Raw genomic sequence first — 24268 nt, 5'->3', positions numbered from 1 at the left:
TCACACAGCCCTGCAGACAACTTGATGCTGGACTTCCCGCCTCCAGAACTGGGAGATAGTAAATTTCTGTTGTTTTAAGTCACCAAATTTGCCATACATTGTTATGGCAGTCCTATGAAACCAACACAAGGTGGTATTATTTTACCTGTACAGTAAAGAGCTTTTAAATTTTTACCCTATTTTTAAAAACAAATAAAAGATCTATTTAGAAATCAGGAAACTTTAAAGTAGACATGACAGCCATCGGGAGATAATTATTGTTAATGTTTCTGTGGTTTTTTTTTTTTTTGTGTGTGTGTGTGATTATAATGTGACTCATTAACTATAATCGTCCATAAACTATATGGAAAATTTCAAGTCCGACTTCTTTATTGTTTGATTTTCCCATGTCATCATAGATTATTTGGAAATATTGTTTATATTGATTATTCTATTAAATATTGTTTCTAAATATTGTTTTCTATTCATACTATGGATAGATTACAATTTGTAAAATTATTGCATTATCATTGGATATTTACATCATAGAATCTAATTGTGTACTTTTATAAATAATGCTTAACTTAGGGAAAACTTCAGAAAATTTTCACTTTCTTTTAAGTACATGAACATTTTAAGAATTTTATACACATTACTAAATTACTTTAAGAAATTCCTATCAATTTATAGTACATTTTTCAGCAAGAGTACCCATTTAGCAATGTCCTTTGACAAACTTGAATATTATTAATTTTTAACTAATTTTGATAGGTTAAATTGGCATCTTATACTTGATTTAATTTGCATTTCTGTGTTTTAGTAAGACTGTGGACTTGTTTATATCTTTATCAGCCACTCATACCTCCTCTTTTGTGAATCAACCTTTTATGCTCTTTATTCATGTTCTTGTGGGGTATTCTAATGTCTTCTACTTACTAATTTGAAAAAAATCTATATAGTTATGTTATAGGTGATCCATATATATCTACTGATATAAAGTGGATTTCTATTTGTTCATTTATATGCAGGATCTTTCCATCTATAGAAGAGCAGAATATTGAAATCTCATGGGCCAGGCAGTCATGGTCTGGGAGGATGATGGTGATCCACTTGGTTTTCATTCATTTTAAGGCCACCACCTACACTGTTTGACATTTCTGGTCTGTCAGTCTTTGATTTGCCATTTTTTTATGAGGGAATTTGAATTCTTTCACTCAGATAACTAGAGCTCAGAGATGTGAGAACTTTCTTAAACCTTTTTACCACAGGAGCCCAAATTATTTAGTTCAATAATTTAAAAAACATGAACAAAAAAATTTTTTTATAAACAATCGGCTTCCTTGTTCTGATTAAATACATCTCAACCACAGATGTGTTCTTTGCCAAAAAACAAACAAACAAACAAACAAATACCCCAAAACAAAAAAAACACATAATATGTGAATTGGGAGTAAAGAGGTTTTAGTTCTTTCTACTCTGTTTGTGTGTGTTTTTTTCTGGTTTGGAGTCTTTGTCTGAAATGAACTTTTACAGACCACTTCACTCTCTGGGGCTTGGTTTTCTTCTTCCCTGAGGTTTGCCAGATAAAATACATAATATTATGTAATACTTGGGACAGGCTTTTACTTAAAAAATCATTTTTTAATCTAAAATTAAACTAGGCATGCTGCATTTTCATTTGCTAAAGCTAGCAACTCTCTCTAAGGCCTATTCCAGGTCTAACAAATGCTATGAATGCAGGACCATGAATGTAGTCTAATCTCAGGACACTCTGCAATGGGGTAATCAGGGTTCTGTACTGCAGGGGATGACGTCCTCCAGAGGAGACTGATCCAAGGATGGTGATAGAGGAAGATTGGTGAGGCCTGGGAAGGCCAGGGATTTATTTGGACCTCCTGGGGACTAGGGAAAGAGTTTGGACATAGGTAGGTAAGCCACCTGAGTGGGATCAGGGAAGCAACATGACAGAGACTGTCGCATTGGAGTTACATGCAGATGATGAGTTCCAGGGGAGGCAAAAGTTTGATTCCTCAATCTAAGGACAGACATGGTAAACAATTTTCTGCTGAAGTGTCACTTTGAGTACTTCCTGGATGCATTTTGAGAAGGATGCTAAGTCTATGCTCAGGCTCTATTGGAGAAGTATTTTGGTCAAAAAGCAAGATTTTGGTATTTGTTTTTTAGGGATTGGCTAGCTTCACTAAGCATAATCTGCTCTAGTGCCATCCATTTCCCTGCAAATTCTATGATTTTGTCATTTTTTATTGCTGCATAGTACTCCATTGTGTATAGATGCCACATTTTTTTTATCCATTCATCTATTGAAGGGCATCTGGGTTGGTTCCACAGTCTAGCTATTGTGAATTGTGCTGCTAGGAACATCGATGTGGCAGTATCCCTGTAGCATGCTCTTTTAAGGTCTTCAGGGAATAGTCCGAGAAGGGCAATAGCAGGGTCAAATGGTGGTTCCATTCCCAGCTTTCCCAGGAATCTCCAAACTGCTTTCCAAATTGGCCGCACCAATTTGCAGTCCCACCAGCAATGTACAAGTGTACCCTTTTCTCCACATCCTCGCCAGCACTTGTTGTTGTTTGACTTCATAGTGGCTGCCAATCTTACTGGAGTGAGATGGTATCTTAGGGTGGTTTTGATTTGCATTTCTCTGACTGCTAGAGATGGAGAGCATTTTTTCATGTACTTGTTGATTGATTGTATATCCTCCTCTGAGAAGTGTCTGTTCAGGTCCTTGGCCCATTTGTTGATTGGGTTATTTGTTATCTTATTGTCTAATTTTTTGAGTTCTTTGTATACTCTGGATATTAGGGCTCTATCTGAAGTGTGAGGCGTAAAAATTTGTTCCCAGGATGTAGGCTCTCTATTTACCTCTCTTATTGTTTCTTTTGCTGAGAAAAAACTTTTAAGTTTAATTAAGTCCCATTCGTTGATTCTAGTTGTTAACTCTTGTGCTATGGGTGTCCTATTAAGGAATTTGGAGCCCGACCCCACAATCTGTAGATCGGAGCCAACTTTTTCTTCTATCAGACGCAGAGTTTCTGATTTGATATCAAGCTCCTTGATCCATTTTGAGTTAACTTTTGTGCATGGCGAGAGAAAGGGATTCAGTTTCATTTTGTTGCATATGGATTTCCAGTTTTCCCAACACCATTTGTTGAAGATGCTATCCTTCCTCCATTGCATGCTTATAGCCCCTTTATCAAATATAAGATAGTTGTAACTTTGTGGATTAGTCTCTGTGTTCTCTATTCTATACCATTGGTCCACCCGCCTGTTTTGGTACCAGTACCATGCTGTTTTTGTCACTATTGCTCTGTAATATAGTTTGAAATCTGGTATCGCTATACCGCCTGATTCACACTTTCTGCTTAGAATTGCTTTTGCTATTCTGGGTCTTTTATTTTTCCATATGAATTTCATGATTGCTTTATCTATTTCTACAAGAAATGCCGTTGGGATTTTGATTGGCATTGCATTAAATCTGTAGAGAACTTTTGGTAATATCGCCATTTTGATGATGTTAGTTCTGCCTATCCATGAACAGGGTATATTTTTCCATCTTCTAAGATCTTCTTCTACTTCTCTCTTTAGGGTTCTGTAGTTTTCATTGTATAAATCTTTCACCTCTTTTGTTAGGTTGATTCCCAAGTATTTTATTTTTTTTGAGGATATTGTGAATGGAGTGTTTTTCCTCATTTCCATTTCAGAAGTTTTGTCACTGATATACAGAAATGCCTTTGATTTATGCGTGTTGTCTTCTTTGATATAATGAGAGCAACTATGAACAGAGCAGGGAGGAAGAGTAGGAAGAAAAGATTAACATTAAACAGAGACATGAGATGGGAGGGAAAGGGAGAGAAAAGGGAAATTGCATGGAAATGAAGGGAGACCCTCATTGCTAAACAAAATTACATATAAGAGGTTGTGAGGGGAATGGGAAAATAAACAAAGAGAGAAATGAATTACAGTAGATGGGGTAGAGAGAGAAGTTGGGAGGGGAGGGGAGGGGGGATAGTAGGGGTTAGGAAAGGTAGCAGAATACAACAATTACTAATAGGGCATTATGTAAAATTATGGATGTGTAAACGACGTGATTCTGCAATCTGCATTTGGGGTAAAATTGGGGGTTCATAACCCACTTCAATCTAATGTATGAAATATGATATGTCAAGAGCTTTGTAATGTTGTGAACAACCAATAAAAAAAAAAAAGCAAGATTTTTTCATGGCCACACAGTTCCTGTTCCTGCATTAGCATTAGAATTTCAATTATTTTAAATTTTAACAGTAGTTGCATCTCACAGCTACTTTTTATTTTATAGTTTTGTGGATGTCTTTTAATAACTTCCATATTTAATTCAGGAAGTTTTTGTAATTTATAAATAATATTCTAGTTTTATGTTTGCTATAAAAAAAGAGCAAAGAAATAGAATATAATCCTTTCACAGGGGTGTTTATAATCTTACTAAAGTAATGGAATATATAGTATAGCAAATACTAAAGAGTTGGTTTATGGATAAACATCAAAACTGTAGTCCAAAAATGAAGAGATGGCCGGACGCGGTAGCACAAGCCTGTAATCCCAGTGATTTGGAAGGCTGACGCAGGAGGATCACAAGTTTTAGGTCAGTCTCAGCAATTTAGTGAGACCCTGTCTCAAAATAAAAATAAAAAGGGCTGGGGATGTGGCTCAGTGAAAAAGCACCCCTGGGTTTAGTCCCCAGTACAAATAAATAAATATGAGAAGAAGAGATGGAGGTCAGAGGAGTAGACCTGAATGAAATGAGACAAGCTTCTGAAAGAAAGTAGGCATTGAGTGCAATTTGGGAAGGCCACTAGAAATTAGAAAATGGTCAAGATTGGGATTAATACATGCGAGATGGAAAGACTATACCAGATGTCTCCCAAGCAGGATTTTCTTCTCCTTTTATGAAGGCAGCATAGGAGGAGGGCTGGTCACTGGCAATTCCAATGCTCCCAGTGACTCTTTAGAGGGGACTAAGGAGTCAAGACATTTGGAGTCCAGCCATTTTTTAAAAATTCTTACATGAAAATTTCAAATATGTGGAAAAGATGAAAAATGGCACAGTGAATACAGACACCCATCAACCCGCTTCAACCATTGCTAACATTTTTTTCTAAACCATTTAAATCATAGACATCATAACCCTTAAAACTTAAATCCATCAGTGCATGTCTCCCCCACCCCCCCAAAAAAAGCCCTAATAAGGATTTTCTCCTTCATTACCACAATACCATTATCAGGCCCAAACACATTAATAATTCCTGGATACCTAATATTCAGAATATTTCTCCAGCTGTCCACAAATTATTTCTGTAGTTGGTTTCCTTAAACCAATATCCTATTTAAGTTCATGCATGGCATTGGTTGTCACGGGTCTTGAGTCTGATTTAATTTTGAATATTTCCTTTACTCCCCTCCCCGCTTTTTTAGAAGACCAAGTAGTTGCCTTGTAGACTCTCCACATTTGGAATTTTTTTTTTTTTACTTTTAATCTTTTTTTTTTTTGCTGTCAAGTACCTTTATTTTATTTATTTATATGCAGTTCTGGGAATCAAACCAGTGCCTCACGCATGCTAGGCAAGCGCTCTACCACTGAGCCACCACCCCAGCCCTAACATTTGGAATTCTTAAATGATTACTATTTCCTCCTAATGCTGCCCAACTTGCTCTTTTATCCCCTTATTTTGTAAGTTTCAAAGGACCTTGTATTCCTTGTGTCCAGGAATATCCAGTTTACAGCTTGGGCATAGCATGCTTGTTAATCATTCACTCCCCAGAATGCCCTCATTAGGATGATTAATTGTATGTCCACTCTATGGAAGGTGAAAGGTAAATCTACAAGTTAGACTGAGATTGAATATTTATGACAAGAATACTTCATAAGTGAGATGGATGTACTTAGTTTCATACCACATCAGGAAGCAATATGAATACTGTTGAGTTTGATCATATGATTAAGGTAATGACAGCCAGATCTCAGCTCTGAAAAGGTCAACTTTGCAGTTAGCCAGTGATCTCTGGATGAGACAGATGGGCTGTTACCATTGGAATATTTCAACAACTCATTTTGGCATTAATTGATGGTGGTCTTTGGCTCAACCAACTATTTATTTCAGGTTGCTAAATGGTGATTTTTCTTATTCTAACCTTCATCCTGAAATTACTAATTAGCATTTTTCTGTGAAAGTCAAGTAGGATTTTCAATTCCTCCTTGAAATATCAGAGTCAATGCAATTAATCTAGTTTTTAAAATTTCTCATTGTGGACTTGATAAAATAGTTACCTCCAAGGTTAGCAAATGATGTTTTTAGTTTTATTATTATGGACTAGTGGATTTTTATTTGTTTGAGGTTTTATTTTATTATTATTTTTTTTTCCTGTGGTACCAGGGATTGAACTCAGGGGCACTCGACCACTGAGCCGCATCCCCAGCCCTATTTTGTATTTTATTTAGAAACAGCCTTGCTTTTGCTGAGGCTGGCTTTGAACTTGCAATCCTCCTTCCTCAGCCTCCCAAGAGGCTGGGATTACAGGCATGTGCCACCAACACCCGGCTTGTTTGAGGTTTTAAAATACAGTCATTATTCTTTTGAATACTCAAATTGTCTCAAAAATTTCTCCTGGAATCCCCTTCAAGGAGTTGCTCCTATGTTCTTCCGACATCACTATCTTTCAGCATCTCTTTGCTTTCTGAGGAGAAAGAAAAAATAAGAGGGCTCAGGTTCATTTTCTACTTTTCCCACCCATACCTGAAATCAATGCTGTCTTCAACAGGAGCCCCTGCCCAGTTTTGGTGGGGAATCTACTCTTTTCTTAATAAAAGTGTGATTGAGCATTTTTCCATGTGTCTAAAATTTGAAATTTCATCACTTCTAAGAAGTTCCAATGTTTAGTATTGGTTAATCATGATGCAGCTGGATATTTCCAACTAAATTTAATATTACCAAATTTTTTCTTCTTTGAATTTGTGTTCATATTTTTCTTTATTAAACTATAAACCTTAGTTCCTACTAATTTTTGTACTATATGAAAATCACCTCAACAATCACTCTACATATTTTTCTACTAAAAATACAAAAAACTAAGCACAGTCTCTTTGCAGTTATTTTCATTGTTGAATACATTTCACTGAGAACTGTGTTCACAGTTACTTGAAATAATTCTCCTCTGTGAATACATTATAGCTGAAATTTATTTTGTTTCTGTTTGTTTTTTTTATTTTTAAGGTTTGTTTTTGCTTTAATTCTATTTTTAGGATATGTCACACAGTTACCTAAATGTCAGAAATTAATAAAAAAGAGCCATAAAATCTATCTACATCCTTATCACTTTAGCTCTATTTCTTGTTTCCTTCTGTCTCCCATGGGTGACAATTTTTATTAGCTTCTGATTTACCACTCCCAAGATTATATCTGCAATAAGAAGTGTGTGTGCATATTATATTATACATATTATATGTATATACCAAAATTTATACAACCAGATCTCTACTGACAGACATTTAGGTTTTCAATTTTTTTGCTATTGCCAATGTAACTACAATAATCAATTATATGCAGATGTTGCATGTATATATGTGTGAAGGTGTCTCTTCAGGATAGGATCCTAGAAGTGATTCCTGGGTCACAAGGCAAATGCAAATAATTTTGTTATGTATTGCCCATTTCACTTCTCAGGGATGTGACACTTTGCAAGCCAAAATGTTTCATCAGAGGGGGCTGGGGTTGTAGCTCAATGGTAGAGAGTTTGCCTTGCATGCATGAGGCACTGGGTTCCATCCTCAGCACAATGTAAAAATAAATAAATTAAGATATTGTGTCCATCTGCAATTAAAATATATTTTATAAAAAAGTGTTTCATGCCCCTCTAACTGTTTTCCACACCAAAAGCCAAGCATCAGTGATTTGGGGTCCCTGAACTGTTCAGACAATTGAAGATGCCCAGCTTTAGACACAGAGAAGGAACAATGAAGAGGTTATCTGGATATTACTTGGCGTTACAGTTTTGGAGAAAGAAGGGAAAGTAAAACACTTTGGACTGGACACTGTCTCTTAATGACCCATGTTTTCTATTTCATGAATAAGAGAAAAAAATTAAAACCTAGCCCAGGAAAGGCCCAAGGTCCCTCTAATTTTGATGTCAGATCATGGAGTAAACTGGGAGTAGAACAATGGACAACGAAGAAGCATAGATAAGAAGTGTTTTCATGATTCAGGAGCTAATAACTTTTCAGCAGGACAGAATCATCAGAGAGGCATTAGACAGACAAGTCTAGCCTCTAGCCATTAGGGACAAGGGGCATCCCCTTTGGTCAGAAGTACAGGATAATAACAAATTAAAACAGTAAAGTAGCCAACATAGATAGCTACAAACCATGGTTGGGAAAATAACAATAGCAACAATTACAAAAACAATTTATTGCTTTGTAAACAGTGTGAGTGGTCTATTAGTCAGGCACTAATTTTTTCAGTTTCATCTCTGCACATGAAGAGTAACTCTATCTGTAGCATCACTTGAGAACAGCTGTCTGTCATGCAAGATTGGTGTGTACTGTGTACTAAAAGACCTATAAAGCCATATATGGGACATGCATAAATGTGGTTCTGGGGTTGGAAGATTTTACTGAATGATTTTATTGTACTCTTCCCTAAAGCTTTTGGTAAAAAGTATATTTTTAAAAATTCAATAAATGGAATTTTTTCTATCAAAAAAAAAAAAGTGTTTCATGGGCTGGGGATGTGGCTTAAGTGGCAGTGTGCTTGCCTGGCATGCGCGCGGCGCTGGGTTCAATCCTCAACACCACATACAAAGATGTTGTGTCTGCCAAAAAATTCTCTCTCTCTCTCTCTCTCTCTAAAAAATGTTTCATTCTGCTACCTTTACTAATAGGGCACTATGTAAAATTGTGGATGTGTAACCGACGTGGTTCTGCAATCTGCATTTGGGGTAAAAATTGGGAGTTCATAACCCACTTCAATCTAATGTATGAAATATGATATGTCAAGAGCTTTGTAATGTTGTGAACAACCAATAAAAAAATAAATAAAAAAAAGAAAATAGGAAAAAAATGTTTCATCAGAGCTTCAACAACATTCTATCATCAGGCTTTAAGATCTGCAAAATCTGATATGTGAGATATTTCGTCAGCCTGGTTATAATTATCTCTCTCTTAATAGAAGTGTGATTGAATATCTTTTCATGCATTTAAAGACCATTTTTGTTCACTTTTTGTCTAGGGTTTTTTTTTTGCGGGGGGGGGGGGGCGGCGGGGCTAGATTTCTCTCTCAACTTTAATGAGCTCCTGATCCACTAAAAAGAGTAGCCTTTATTGTAAAATATAATGTAACTCTCTACTGCCAGTTTGTAGACCCTATATATTTTATTTATTTATTTGCAATTTTTTAAGTTGACCCAATATTTTTTGATGTTGCTTATGATGGTATTTTTTGCATGAAAATCTTCTCTATTTCTTTAGCTAAATTTATCAAAATGTTTTTTCATTACTTCTAGATTTTAAGTCATAATTAGGGTTTTAAAGTAATTTAACTGTGGTTTCTTCACTTCTTATATTTAGATCTTGGATCCATTGGGTGTTTCCCATGGGAAATGATTTGAGGTACAAATCTGATCTTTTGTTTTTTTCCTAATGGCTTTATAATTTTCTTATTTGTTAAAAAGCCCGTCTTTTCTCCATTAAGTATTCACACTCACAACAGGCTTCGTTTCCTTATATTCTCCAATTTATGTCTGCATTTTCCCTGTAGTTCCATTGGCCACACAGCAATATCACCATACTGTACTGTTTTATCTTTTTGGTAGTATTTTATTTTATTATTATTATTATTACTTTTACCATACTGTTTTTACTAGATAGGCTTCAGTGTGCTTTAATATCTGGCTGAGTGAGGCCCTTTCTACCCCCTGGATCTTCTTTGTCAGGGTTTTCATGGCTCTTCTTGCCTGTTTATTTTCATACAGAAACTTAGAATCCACTTGTCTAGTGCCAGCCTGAGCAGAGGGGGAGAGTCCTGTTGCTATTTCAATTGGGATTACATTAAACTTTTACTTCATGTAAATTGGAGAGAATGGACATCTTTATAATGCTGAATCATCTATCCAAGAACATGAACTATCTCATTCGCTCAAGTCTTTCTTTTATTTGGGGATCTTCTGAACCCACATGGACTACTTGAGTAGGAAGACCAGAGACTTTTTTCATCAGATAAAAGGTAACAGGAACAAACAGCCACATCCTGTGCTTTTGAGGACTTCTCCCGAAGGATAGGGCCTCCACTCTTGGAAGCCACGAGCCTTGTCTTGGTTTCCCTATTTCTGAGGTACCCATTACTAGGCCAGAGAACTCTGCCTTTCTACCCTTTCCTGCTCTTTGGCTTTATGGTGGCCTGACTGTTGAGAACCACCTGGGCTCCTGGTAGCCTGTTTCTGGATGGCTGTTTTGCATTAGTGGTTAGGTCATATGACTGATGAGAGAAAATGGTGGTTTGGTGGCCAGTCTGACCAAAGAGATTGTCACCTACTAGGAATCTGTGTGGAATAAGATGGATCATCAAGGAGTCTCAGTCACTAGGAGTGTGCCTGGCATCCATAGTGGTTCTAGAAGAACAGAAAAGCCTCCAAAGCCCTACAGAAGGGTCTGTTGTTAGAAACCTGAGGGTGGGGGTGGATTTAGCTTTGAAGTAGCAAGGGGCGAGGCCAAGGAGGGAGAGCAGGTGATGGCAGGAACATTTCACAGGGTGGTGGAGAGATGAAGAAGACACACAGGCCAGGAGCTGTCCGTCCCAATAGGCTGCTGCAACATTCTTTTCAACGTGGCTTGGATCAGCGCGGTGAGTACAGGCTGTTTTCATCTAAATTGTTCCCTTAAAATACAGGGCTTACTCCAGGCCAGTTTGATAGACAGAATGTTAAGTTTACTGTACAGATAAAATAGAGAACTGATAGAAACTGTCATAGAAAGAACAACTTTGAGCTTAAAAGGGCCCTTGCTCATTTGCTCAAGCTTCCTTCTTCCTCCCTTCCTGCCTCTCCTGCCACAAAAGAGGAGAACAAACTGCTACCAGCCTCAACCGCACTTCCTTTTCTGTTTGTCTCCAGATCCTCTTCTGCTATTTTCCTCCACTGTCTTGCAGGCTCCTTGGCCTCCTCCCAGCGTATCTTCCATCGGTGCCCTTAGCTGGCACTAGCTGAGAATACCAGCCTTGGGCCTGACCATTGGCAAGCTCCTGCTCCATTTTCCTGTGTCAGAGAGCAACTGGGCTGCTGTTGCTGCAGAATGCGCCCCCTACCCCTTCCCAAGAAAGGGGCACCAGAAAGGAAAAGAGAATGAATGACTTGGGGGTTAGGGACCCCAGCTGATGGGTCAGGAAAACTGGGTGGATGTAAATCGTGTCACCTTCCTGAGGCTCAGACTATCTTTAAATAAGAATGATAATAGTAACCCCCACAGGGTTGTTGTCAGGCTGAACATCACGAGAGTAGATGATGGTTCTGCATAGGAGCAGACTGAGTAGTACCAACACCACATAGTGCCTTCTTCCTTTTGCAGTTTGTTTAAACTGGTCCTGCTGGGGAACAGCAATCGATGGGTGGTTATAGCAGAGCATATAGGTTGAACTGGGACTGACCTCCCCATCCCAGTGAGAACTAGGAAAACCTCCAAATTTTTGTAATTGCCACAGCCACCCGTCCCCTCCATAGGAAGCAGTCTCATAAAGAGAATCAAAGACTTCTTTTCTGGAAACTCAGAGTTTTGGCTAGTGCTAAAGAATTGCCGGTTACTTTGGCAATGTTCAGATTCCAAGTCAAAAGGAGCCCAAGTCCTCCTGAGTCCCTGCTCCTATGTTCTAAAAGTGAGAAGTTGAAGTCAGGGAGACTAAGTGACTCACCCAAGGTCAATGTCAGGGCAAGGCCCTCACCAAAGCTCTCTCTTGCAATGGCAGAGCCCTGTGATTAGCAGCTTAGACTGTGGAGACAGACTTGGGGGGTCTGAATCCCAGTTCTTCCATTGACAAGTGGCATAACTGTGGATCAGTGACTTATCCTTGCTGAGGACGTAAAATAAATGTCAGCATAGTAAAGGAAACACAGGAGCATTCGATAGCATATGTTGTAGTTTTCCTCCAGAGATGCGAGGGAAAGAACCCAAGAGTGATCTGGTTCGATCTTGACAAGCTCCAGGATAATCTGTCATCTGTCAAAGCCTTGTCATCTCACAGAGTTGACTTAGATTTAGGCATGCTATTTTGGTTTTCCCCAATAATCCTAAGCCATGTTTTCTTTTTATTAAATATTTACTTTTTAAATAAATACCTACAATATGGGTGAGATATAAAAACATTAAAATGAACATTTATGCCCACCATTCAACATAAGACATAGGCCACTGCCATTGTTTGGAAACCCTATGTGCCCCTTCACTCCAATCCCATTCTAAGATAACCACACATCTGACTTTTACATTTATTATTCTCTTTGTTGGTTTTGCTGCATATGTGTGTATCCTAAATAACATTTTGTTTTATATATCTCTAACCTTAATGTGAATGAAATCATACTACCTAAGCTTCTTTAGTTTGTCTTTTCTCCTCAAATTATTATTTATCCATAGTGATATATATGAAGTTCACCAATTTTTACTGTTGAGTAGTACTCCATTATGTGACTATGCCACAATTATTTATTTTTCTTTTGAGGGAAAATTGGGTTACTTCCAAGACTTTTTTTTTCTTCTAGAACAGTGCTTCTATGAAAATTTGTGCACATGACCTTGGCCTACATTATTAGGAACACTCACATTTATGATCTATACAGGGTCATAGATATGTTATCAAATTTACTGGAATAATCCCAATTGTTTCCAGAGTGATTACACCTTATATTTTATTTCAGGTTGGAAGTGTCCATTTGTCATCTGTCAATCTTCTGATATACTAATTTCCTCATCCATTGTGCCTGTAGATCAGGTCGGAATGTTTATCATGGTGTGCTGTTCCACATGTGCTAGAGAAGCAGGCTGTGGTCTCACCTCATTTATAAGTCACCAAGTGTTCCTTTCCACACTTGCACTGAACTTCCTGGTAAGCCAGTTCCAGGTGTAGAGCTATTGTGGAAGGCCTGGAACACCAGGTGGTTACACCACACACCACCCGGGGCAAAATGTCCAGTCTGGAAAAGCAGACTCTCATTTTCATCATGTCAGACTAAATACAGTAAAAAGAAGAAAGACAAGTGGCTGTAAAAAGAAAAAGCAGAAGTGTGACCCTTGCACCTGTCTTTTTCTCTGGGGAAATAAGAAGTTGCCAACCCAGGTGCTGAAGAGAATTGTTTAGTGGGGACAAAAGTCAAGGGGCCAATGGGTGCACTTTACAATACTGTAGAAGAAGTGAGCTGAGTGTTACCATCCCTTTAGTGAAGCCCAGCTTTCCTGGTCTTTGATGACAATGTGTGTGCCTTGACCATATTGATTTCCTTGTTTCTTTCAGCTAAATGCTGTGGGAAAGGAATAGCATTGGTCTGGAGCTCTTTTAGAATATACTGCAAGAAAATCAAGCTGCTGGACTGGGGGAAATAAACCATCAGAGGAAACAAAGGGCTTGCATTTTTCTCATGAAGATTGTCTGCTCTCTTGTTGGCCTGGCCAGGCAGACAGTCCCTACCCTTCCACATCTGGTAGAACCAGAAATTGACATGCAGTTCATGACTGTAAATAATCAAGGTTACCTGGAGAACTATAGGATCTCTGTGCAAAAAGGAGGCCAGGAGAGAAGAAATCCATCTATGTACCCACTTCTACCACTACCACGGCTGCTTCTCCTTGTCCTCCTCCTCCTTTGCCTCCTCTCCAGCCCCCCCTCTTCTGTCTACTCTTTCTCCATCTTGCTTCAGCCAGACTTTGAGTCTGTAACAGAGAGGTAACTGGGACCCCTCTTCTTTGTCCCCTTGTATATTCTTCAAACCCAGGAGAGGGCTGGCCCCTTGATTGAGATGGCACACTTGTATTTTCCTTCATAGAGGTGACCAGGGCGTCCCTGTTTGCTGCAGGGAAGTATGCCCAGGGACAAAAGGAAGAGCCCTTCTTGTTGTCATTCTCCTTGACCCTAACTTTGCCTTCTGCTCTTTCAATGACAGATAAGCCTGATTTTTCAGATCAGGCAGAGGAATTGTGAAGTCTTCCAGGAGGGAAGTAGAGCTTCCTGGGTGGGTTCGGCCAAGGCCATAGCAGGTAGGGTTCCCTCCGCCTTGCCCCACCTGTCAGTACTTGGGATGCCCCTTGTCTGGCATGCCGCTGGGTCTGATGAAAGGATAACATAAGCGGTGGGTAAGAATAGGACAAAGGCAGGGAATGGGGTGACACTGCTTTTTTTTTTTTTTAAGAGAGAGTGAGAGAGGGAAAGAAAGAGAGAGAGAGAATTTTTTAAATATTTATTTTTTAGTTATTGGCGGACACAACATCTTTGTTTGTATGTGGTGCTGAGAATCGAACCTGGGCCGCACGCATGCCAGGCGAGCGCGCTACCGCTTGAGCCACATCCCCAGCCCCGTGACACTGCTTTTAAGAGGACATCCTCCTGATGTTGGAATTGCAGTTTTGGGAAATAGATGAGTACATCCTGGTTTTATTTGAGAGCACCAGGCTATCTATCACCAGGGGAGCTCTGAAATCCACCAGTTGATAAGGAGGACACACCATTTATAATGGAAATCATCTTCCCTGGCCCAGGTCACCCCTTCAAATGATCTTGCATCAAGAATTGCCCATCCCATTTTAAATAGAACCCCAGGAAAAGAGAGACTCTGACTTTCTGAGTAAACTCTTGCTATGGTATCTCTGCCACCCTGATAGACATTTGGAGGAACAGTGCTATAAAAGTCCCCTTTTCATGTCATAGTTCTATAAATGGAAAAGGCTTATCCATAACTTGATGCAAATGTTCAGGAAGTCCCCAAAAGACATTCAGATGGAATTGATTATTCTAAGTTCTTTCTTGAGCCAAGGAAGTTCTGCTGACAGCCGGACACCTGCTAAAATTGGGGACTACATGTATGTGGGACAAACAGGAAGTAGTGACCAGCCAGCAGCATTGTCCCAACCTGGTAACAACCCTGATTTTAAAAGAAAGCAGCTGGAAAGAAATCTGCATGGCCAAAAGGTTTCGCTATCAAAGTTTACACAACGTGGAGTAATCAGCCAAGCTGGCTGGCTGGCTCCCCAGGTCACATGATTACATAGAAACATGAAACTTGACTATGTGCTCCAGCAAGTTTTACTTCTCCCTAGTGCAGGGGTGTTTGCCAGCAGCCTGCACTCTCAGAAGTCAGATCCAGTGACTGAAGCCCTGAGATCAGAGGCTTACCATGCTGCTCCCTAGGAGGGCCAGGAACTGCTGACATTACCACGGGTTGGCAACTCGTGTCCCTCATCCAAAAGAATGGACAAGCTTAATAAGATAACTGTCCCAGCCAGTCAGAAGCTGAGGTAAGATTTTCTCATCTGGTACTTACCGCACCTCCACCTCCCCATCCCAGTGATCTTATAGCTTCTCAGAAATCCTGAAACCCTGGAATACTCTGCTACTTTGAAGGCAGTGGGTGGCAACTACTATGGGGAGGCAAACTGGGCTTTAAAAGACATGTGTAGGAGCAAGTCGGCTTGCTCTAGCTCTGGCTTTTGCCAGTGATAAATATAAGGAGAGACAATGAAACAGAAAAAAACCAACGGCTCAGATTCTACCAAAGTTCAGCTTTCAGAATGCAACAGACTTTGCTAATGCAGAGTATGTCTAAACTGAGTCTGCACCGGCTTCACTGTGGATTACTACTGAATTTTTCAGGATAGTTGTAATCATGTGTATATATTTAGCTTTACTGTCATTTATTTCATGTATATTCATCACAAGTTTATTGGGGGGACTTTATCTGCCCTCATGATATTGTCACAATGGTTTTGTAAAAACAAAACAAAACACTTAGAATAAACCAGAAGTGGCCTAAGGGCATAAGTCAAGGAGATATGGAAAAGGCAACTTCCCAAAATTTGATTTCGAAGATTTTCTTTTTGGCTTACTATAATGACATCATGGCTTGTGGAAATTGGAACTTTGAAATGGGCGGAAGTGTGCTTCGTCCCACCTGCACACCAGAGCTTCAGTTTCCCATGGGGTGGTGTGACATGGGTAGCAGATGAGTTCTCAAAAATAATTAGAAACTGAAGAATTGGAGTTTTTAAGACAACAATTAAGAGCAATTAGCCTGGAATTGGCAGAGGAACAGCCCTTCACAGTTAGGATCTGGGTCTTCTACCTGGTTGGGGCTTGATAAGAGGCCGGTCAAGATCCTCTGTGATCTGCAATGAGCAGGCAGCTTCAGCAGGGCAGCCGTTATTTCCATGCTGAGAGCTGCTGTTGAGAGCATGGAGCCATCAGCGCTGCTGGGGGACAAGGAGGAGGTGCCCCAGCTGCCTTGGGTCTTTGGTCTCGGTAGCTGTTCCCCCAAGGGAGGGAGGTAACACAATGGAAGTAGTAAGGGATGCCATGAGCAGAGAAGAGAATTGGAGAGTGGAGAGATTTCCATGGACAAGACATGTCAAGAGCTGGGATTTGAGAGACGGACCAGAGTAGAGCAGGGAGAAAGTGACAGGCTGGGAGGGTGGAAATGCAGAAGCTGACACAAGTATGGCCCATTTGTGGGATGGTGAGGAGAGTCTTCTGCTCAGCAGAGGCTGGAGAGTGGGATGTGTGGAGCCAGAAGGTCCTAATAAGGTTGGATGTGTAGGGTGGGGACAGCTGGGAACTTACTGTGAAGGTTCTAGTCACGGAGCTGGAGAGCCTGCTGCTGTATTGTTGGAGACGTCATGCCTTCAGGCTTGGGATGGGGGTAGCAGGAGGGATCAGACTGAGGAACCTGGAGGCAGGGATGCTGCAGGGGTGGGGGAGACTCAAGTAATCCAAGCATCTAGAACTGCAGGCCTGGACCTGGGCACAGCAGTGAGAAGGGAAAGAGGAGAGGTGGGTAAGATAGGAAAGAAAAAACTAACAAGGCACCATCTCCAAGGAGTAAGAGGGTTCCAAAGTGTATTTTCAGACATATTCCACAACCTGAAGCTACACTAAGCCTTGTTAATTCTTTCAGGAAATCCTCATGGAATCTAAATAAAGAAAGGCAATAGAAGGTAAATCATTTTATGATCCCTCCCTCTGGGACAAAGTCCAGCTTGATCACAGAGTAGCTGATAGGCAGTATGAAACCATAGATTAGAGGACAGAAAACCAAAATTATATGGTGGATAATCATACACTACACTCAGCTGCTGAGAGAAAAGTAGCTTTCCCCCCACTTGGTTACTAAGTTGTCTTAACAGCATAGGCCTGTTTTCATAAAACATGCACCGTCGACGTGGAACTTTCCAAAGAAATGAAACTGTAAACACAAGGGACTCAAAACATCATCCTAGATCTTTCCTGTAATTGTATGACCCGGTGAGGAATAGATAGATGGAACACATGCCCCCTAGGACTTGTGTCTTCTCTTTTTCCTGGGTTAAGACTGATTCAGAAGATCACCTACTGTGCAATTATTTGGCACCAGCTGACAATATACATAGACAGCTATGTTTATGCTCTTATGCTTGTTAAAGTTATATTGGAATCTGCTCAAATTCTTAGCCAAAAAAACTGAAGAATTGGAGTTTTTAAGACAACAATTAAGAGCAATTAGCCTGGAATTGGCAGAGGAACAGCCCTTCACAGTTAGGATCTGGGTCTTCTACCTGGTTGGGGAGGACCCTGGCCCACGGGGTATATTTCCAGGTCTGAAATGAGAATGGAGGCAAAAGGAGTGACCAGGAGAAAAACAGAGTGAACCAAGGAAAAGAGGGCAGGTAGGATTAGAAGGGAAGTAGAGGATTCTTGAGATGAAGGAGAAAGGAAAAGTTCCCATATGGAAGGCTGGGGTGAGCTCTCACCTCGAGTGTCTGTGTAGAGGAGTTGAGATGGGCAAGGGAGCTTGGCATGACCACAAAGATGTTTGCTTCCACCAAAGCACAACGTGAGGTGGGCTCCCATGTGAGGGGGAGTTCACAGACTCTCAGGATCTTCTAGTGGATTCTTAGCTGTGGTTTTCTCTTGCATTTTATAAGGTGGTGATATCATTAGAAACCCTTCTGGGTTCTCGATTCTTCCACAGTAAACATTGTTCTTATGATCTTAAAAATTTTACACTTCTAGGTGAACATTTCAAATTTTACAACCCTGAAGCACATTCAAATTCATTCTTTTCAATTTCGAGAAACCAATTTGAAGGGGAAATTTTCCATTTGTATAACTTCCAAATTTGCTCATCATTTGTGCTTGTTTTTTTTTTTTTTTTTTTTTTTTTTTTTTTGTAGCACACACGCACTCACACATACTTGCTTATTTTACAAGTAGAAAAGGTCTTTGACACAAGCATGGTCAAATCAGATTTCCCCAATCCTCATCTTATTGGATAAAAAGTATAGTGGTTTTTCAGATAGACAAATCAAGGTGTTTATGACTTTGGGCCTCCCTCACCTACCTGTAAGGTAAAGATGATAATAACAGTATAAATGTCACGGGACTATTATAAGGATTAAGTAGTCTAGTGAAGCAATGACACAGTATTCCTGGCACATGGCAATTATTGAATTTAAGAATAACAGCTATTAATATTATTACCATTGTTACTCTTATTAATTCTGTGCAGTTGATTTTCTGAACATGAACAGTGGATTTTACATTGATTCCTGATAAAGTTGGTGCTAGTTTCATTTCTTCTTTCTGACTATTTTGTCTATTGATTCTGTGACCATCTGTGGTATTTTGCTTTGCATGGATTATAGACATGACAGATATCCCTCTCTCAGCTGTCATCTAAGCGGCCGGTAAAACTGTTGAGCATGACAGAGTCCTGCCATGGGTGCCTGGGTCTTGGTGCTAGAGTGCTCGCCCTGAGATTTGTCGGTTGCTGGGATATGTTTTCCTCTTCTCAGGTCTTAGAGTTTTCAACTGGAGTTCCCAGTTCCTTGACTTCTCAAGTTCAATTCTTCAGAAACAAATTCAACTTCTTTTAACCTCTCCATCACTAGCTCCCTCCCTGGTCCTTCCTGTTTCTGTCATGGTTTCATGATCGACTCTAACTCTGACTCATCCTCCCCTCTGCTTCTCTCTGCACTTTCACCCAAGCCCACTCACCTACCACGCCCCAGAGTCTTTCCTTTTTGGCACTTCTGTGTTCTTCTCTCCCACATGATCCTGGACATATTCTCTTCTCTTCTAGGTCCCTATGTTTGTCTGGTCCAAATTCCTCTACAAAATGAGGAGTTTGGATCAAACAATCCCCCAAATCCCTCTCCTCTCTGACGCTATGCGATCCTTGCAGCACAGAGATATATTAGGTATGTTATAGTCTCTAAGGTTACCATTTTATCCCATGACCCCCTGGAGATACTTCATTAATTTGGAAGGAAGATTCAAGTACAGTCCAAAAGGGTTGATTCCAGTGGTCGGTTACTAGCCATGGGTCCTGAAGAAGCCATTTAGCACGCCCCAGTTTCCCCACTTGTCAAGTGAGATTAGGCCTATCTTCCTCAGGCTTATTATGAAGACAAAGTAGGATGACATGGGCCAAAGTACCCAGCATAATTGATATCACTGGGTCAGTACGAGAAGTAAAAAGAAAGGGAACCCAAGAGCCAGGACCTCAGCCCACCCATTGTGAGTGGTTGTTTGTCATCTCTTCTCCTCCTCCCATTATGGATCCATTTCCCCCTTAGCTGGAGCAGCAGGCAGGGCAGGGAATGCGAACAGGAGCCACAGCACCCGATGGTAGAGATGGACAGCCCACCCCACCCCAGGCAGCCTGGCTTCCCATTCACCTCACACTACCTACCAGCCTCATGTCCACTGAGAATCTACCCAACTGACTGTTTTGTGTCACAATGATGAATGGAATGTTCGGAGCAACTGGACAAGGATCCTTTCTTCTTGTGGGAGAAGGAGATACATTATCAGAAATTTACTTAGTGAGTGTGGACTTCAGGGTCATCGGCCAAGAAAACTCAGGCGACCCTCTCACCCATTTGTGCATAAGTATGGTTGGAAAACACTAAAACATGTCTGTGTGTCTGAGACACCCTCTGTCCTGATCCAACCACTGATGTGTGCTACGTTGGAACAGCTCCTTCCTCTTCATGCAAACCATCTCCAAAAGGGTTGGGATATAATTAATTAGGTTAGGTTGCCAAGAGTTGAGCTACAATTGCATTCCAGCCCTGCCCCTAGATCAATTAGAGATTGGAGGAGGCTGGTACTGAATGCTTGAGGCACACATTCATAGTCTCTTGGGTTTTCCCCACAGATGATTAACTCCACTGACTACATGGAGAATTTACTCATTTGGCTTTCTCTCTCCCTCCCTCCCTCTCTTTCTCCCCCATCCCCTTTTTTGGTGCTGGGGATTAAACCCAGGGTTCTTAATCACTGAGCCATACCCCCAGCCCTTTTTATTTTTCATTTTGAGACAGAGTCTCACTAATTTGCTTAGGACCTACCTCGCCAGGTTGCTGAGGCTGACCTCAAACTTGATATCCTCCTGCTTCAGTCTCCCAAGTACCTGGGTTTACAGGCATGCACCACCGTGTCCGGCCACTTAGCTGATTTTTAAAGGAGACCTTACTGTGGCCTCTTATAATGACATCAAGGAATCTGTTAAAGAACATGTGCAAGGGGGGAAAGGGAGAGAGGTTAAATGAGGGCTTTTTAGAGGGAAATTGAGGCACTTGATGGCTTTCTTTGGCTTTTTAATAAAATGCATAGACATAGCCGGTGGTGGTGCACGCCTGTAATCCCAGCCTCTCGGGAGGCTGAGGCAGGAGGATTGAGAGTTCAAAGCCAGTCTCAGCAAAAGCAAGGTGCTAAGCAACTCAGTGAGACCCTGTCTCTAAAAAAATATATAAAATAGAGCTGGGGATGTGGCTCAGTCCTCATGTGCCCCTAAATTCAATCCCCAATACCAAAAGAAAGAAAGAAAGAAAGAAAATGCATAGACGTAGCCTCTCCTTGGCCTCACCCAAAACTTAATTATCTTTTAGAGCTTCTCCATCTGGGACAATTTTGCCCCCAGGGGTTATTTTGTTCACAGTTGGGGGTTATTGACATCTAGTAGGCAGAGAGCAGTAATATTTCTAGATAGTCTAATTGACGATCCCCTTAGTGAGTGTAGACACAACAAAGAATTATCTGGTCCAAAATGTAAATTGTGCCACCCCTCAGAAACCTGGACTCCAAACAAGTGGAATGAATTATCTCTAGAACAAGAAGTTTAGAGTAACAATGAGTATTTAATATGTAGACTATATGATAGACGTCTTGGCAATTGGTGTGGCCTCTGCTCACAGAAGATTTTTTTTTTTCTGTCTGAGAGATTTAGGGGAGAAGTTGCCAAGGGAAAAGGCTAGAGGTTCTTGGGCTTAAATATCAATGAGTTGTTTTTGTTAATTTTAAATGATAAAAATAAAAAAAATAAATTTCATGAGCTTCATGCACCATTGAGGTATGGATCATTCTCTCCTAGTCAGAGAAATGAGAGCAGGAAGATTTCCAGACATGAGTCTGGATTGAAAGGTCTCTGTTTCTACTTTTATAAGTAGACTGAGTCAACATTGAGTGGAAATCCTGAAAGTTAGGACAGAAGCAGATTAGTTGGTAGCAGTTATAAAGACATCCAAGGGCGGTGGGTCTCCCATACCCAAATTCTTGCAGAAGTGGGTGCACTGCGCTTGTTCTGGAGCAGAATATGCTGTCCTGAGGTCCAGGGATACTAGTACTTGGAGACCCTGGATAAAGACAAAAGCAAATGACCCAAACAGACATTTATCAAAAAGATACAAATAGCCAAAAAAAAAATATGAAAAAGTGCTCAGTATCACTAATCACCAAGAAAATGCAAATGGAAACTACAATGAGATGTTGCCTCACCCTCATTAGAATGACCATTATCAAATAGACAACAAATAAATGCTGCCAAGGATGCAGAAAAAGGGGAACTTTTATGCTGTTTTGTAGCATAAATTAGTACGGCAACTATGGAAACATATGGACATTCCTTGTGTACTCCCATTTAGTCAGACAGTTTCACTAGTGGGCGCAGAGTCAAGGGAAGTTAAATCACGTATCAAAGAGATGCACTCCATGGTTACTGCAGCACCATTCAAATAGCCAAGATTATATGGAATCAGCCAAAATGTCCACCAGGAGGTGAATGGATAAAGAATGTGGTGTGTGCTCTCTGTTCAAAAGTTAGATAGATGCTCCAGGCTGGTGGCTGATTCTGGAGATACACACACACACACACACACACACACACACACACACACACACACATGGATGCATATAATGGAGTATTAGTCATCCATTAAAAAGATGAAATCATGTTATTTGTGCCAAAGTGGTGGAACTGGAAGACATTGTGTTAAGTAAAATAAGCCAGGCACAGAAAGATGAATACTATATGCTTTCACTCATTTGTGGAAACTAAAAAATTGATCTCATAGAAGAACAGAGTGAAAGAGTGGTCACTGAACTCAGGGGGTATGGGGAGCAGGATAGCGAGAGACTATCTCAGTTACATAGAAGGAATTAGTACTGTGTTCTATAGCCTCGTAGGGTAACTAGACCACAACAATCTGTAATATATTTCAAAGTAACTAGGAGAACCTGGAAGTTCCCAACACATAGAAATGATTAATGTTCAAGGAGATAGAAATGTTTATTACACTGATTTTGTCATTATATGCTATATACCTATATGGAATGATCATACTTTTATCCCAGAAATATACATATGTCTCAATAAAAAAAAAGGAAAAGACAAAGCAAGAGGTGCAGGAGAAATGGTATGCTTTTGATATCTTTTAACATCTTCTTAGTCAAAATTAAACACCCTGCAGCGGTGTCTGAGACCCAGATGTGGTGTGACTCATCCATCAGCCAAGATCGCCTCTCTATGGCCAGGGGTGGAGATTTTTCAAACTGGTGGGTGGGTTCTGAGGGTGCAATCTTTTTAAGAGTTTATTCCAACTCTATTATTAAGTAGTTCTATCTTTTCCTTCTAAAAAATGACTCTTTAAATTGCCTTCGATCTTATCCAGATCTCAGGAAATGGCTTCTCTGATGCTTTTAGGAGAGGAGGTGCCTGAGAGGGATCCTGGCTGTTGGGGACCACTCTCTGTTGAGATGTCACTTGCTCCCCGTTGGTGGCTGATTCTAGATTCTGCCTCCAAGCTCATGTGGCCTTGGGGCCCTTGACCCACTACAGAGCCCATGGGAAATTTTTAATTCCACTTCACCAAGACTCCATGTAGGATGGTATCAGAGGCACGGATACTGCTTCCCAGCCAGACACCTGCGTCCTGGATTTATGATAACACCCAATTGTCTCCTTGTTATTTTTGCTTGTTTTCTATTTCTTTTTATTGCAACAATTTACATAAAACATTAAATTTACCCTTTAACCAACTGTAAGTGTATGGCTCGGTAGCATTCAGTACGTTCATAATGTCAGGCAACCATCACCACCATTCATCTTCAGGGTCTTTTTCATTTTATAAAACTGAAACTCTGTGCTTATTACACTATTACCCCAGGCCCCTCTCCTCTCAGCCCCTGCAAGCCACCATCTACTGCTCTTGGGGGGCCACTCTTCTTCTTTAAGGCGACCTTATTTCTCTCCTTTTGATGTTTAAGCTCTCAGGGACAGCCTTGCTATTCTCATTCCATGTCCCCACTGTGCTTCCTAGACCCCAGGGACCAAGCACACAATTAGGGGTTAGAAATGCTGATGGGATGGAATTCTAGCCCCATCCCTGTGCTTCCTCCAGATCAGGGGAGGGGGGACCCTGAAGTGTGATGACACTGTTGTAGGCTGGCAGGCTCTTGTTGGCTGGTGGGGACTCAGAGATGCTGGCTGTGATAGAAACCTCTCAGGGATTCCCACCTCCTGGTTGTGTGTCTTCACCAGCATATTCATGTTTCTGTCCCAGTTCCCCATCCATCAGTGAGCAAGCTCGTCTCCCTTTCTGCCTCCTTCCTCTCCATACCTTTTTCCACAGCTGAGGCTATCAGCCTCCTAAGAGTTCCTCCCATAGGCCCCTGATTTTGCTCAGTTGACCCACCCTCTCCTGCCTGTTTTGCCTTCACCTCCCTTCTAAAAGGGAGTC

The 24268-nt window shown here is 40.6% G+C and overlaps 2 protein-coding genes across 3 annotated transcripts in view; one reads left to right on the top strand and one right to left on the bottom strand.

Moving 5' to 3' along the window:
- The window catches only part of DNTT (DNA nucleotidylexotransferase), a 201764-nt gene that overhangs the window by 58888 nt on the left and 118608 nt on the right, over positions 1-24268 (bottom strand). Inside the window, exon 4 of the mRNA XM_081268312.1 lies at positions 21799-21886. Coding sequence (XP_081124438.1) covers positions 21799-21886 — 88 coding nt within the window. The remainder of the gene's footprint in view (positions 1-21798; positions 21887-24268) is intronic.
- Positions 15369-24268, top strand: part of BLNK (B cell linker) — a 77954-nt gene continuing 69054 nt past the window's right edge. For both annotated transcript variants that reach the window (XM_081268314.1, XM_081268313.1), the window contains exon 1: positions 15369-15514. In XM_081268314.1, the coding sequence (XP_081124440.1) occupies positions 15468-15514 (47 nt within the window). In that variant the 5' untranslated portion in view covers positions 15369-15467. The remainder of the gene's footprint in view (positions 15515-24268) is intronic.

Source organism: Spermophilus citellus (genome assembly GCF_964194105.1).
Source record: "Spermophilus citellus genome assembly, chromosome: 15".
Lineage (NCBI taxonomy): Eukaryota > Metazoa > Chordata > Mammalia > Rodentia > Sciuridae > Spermophilus > Spermophilus citellus.
Note: the sequence above shows the minus strand (reverse complement) of the source record. Positions and strands in the feature narration are given on the sequence as shown.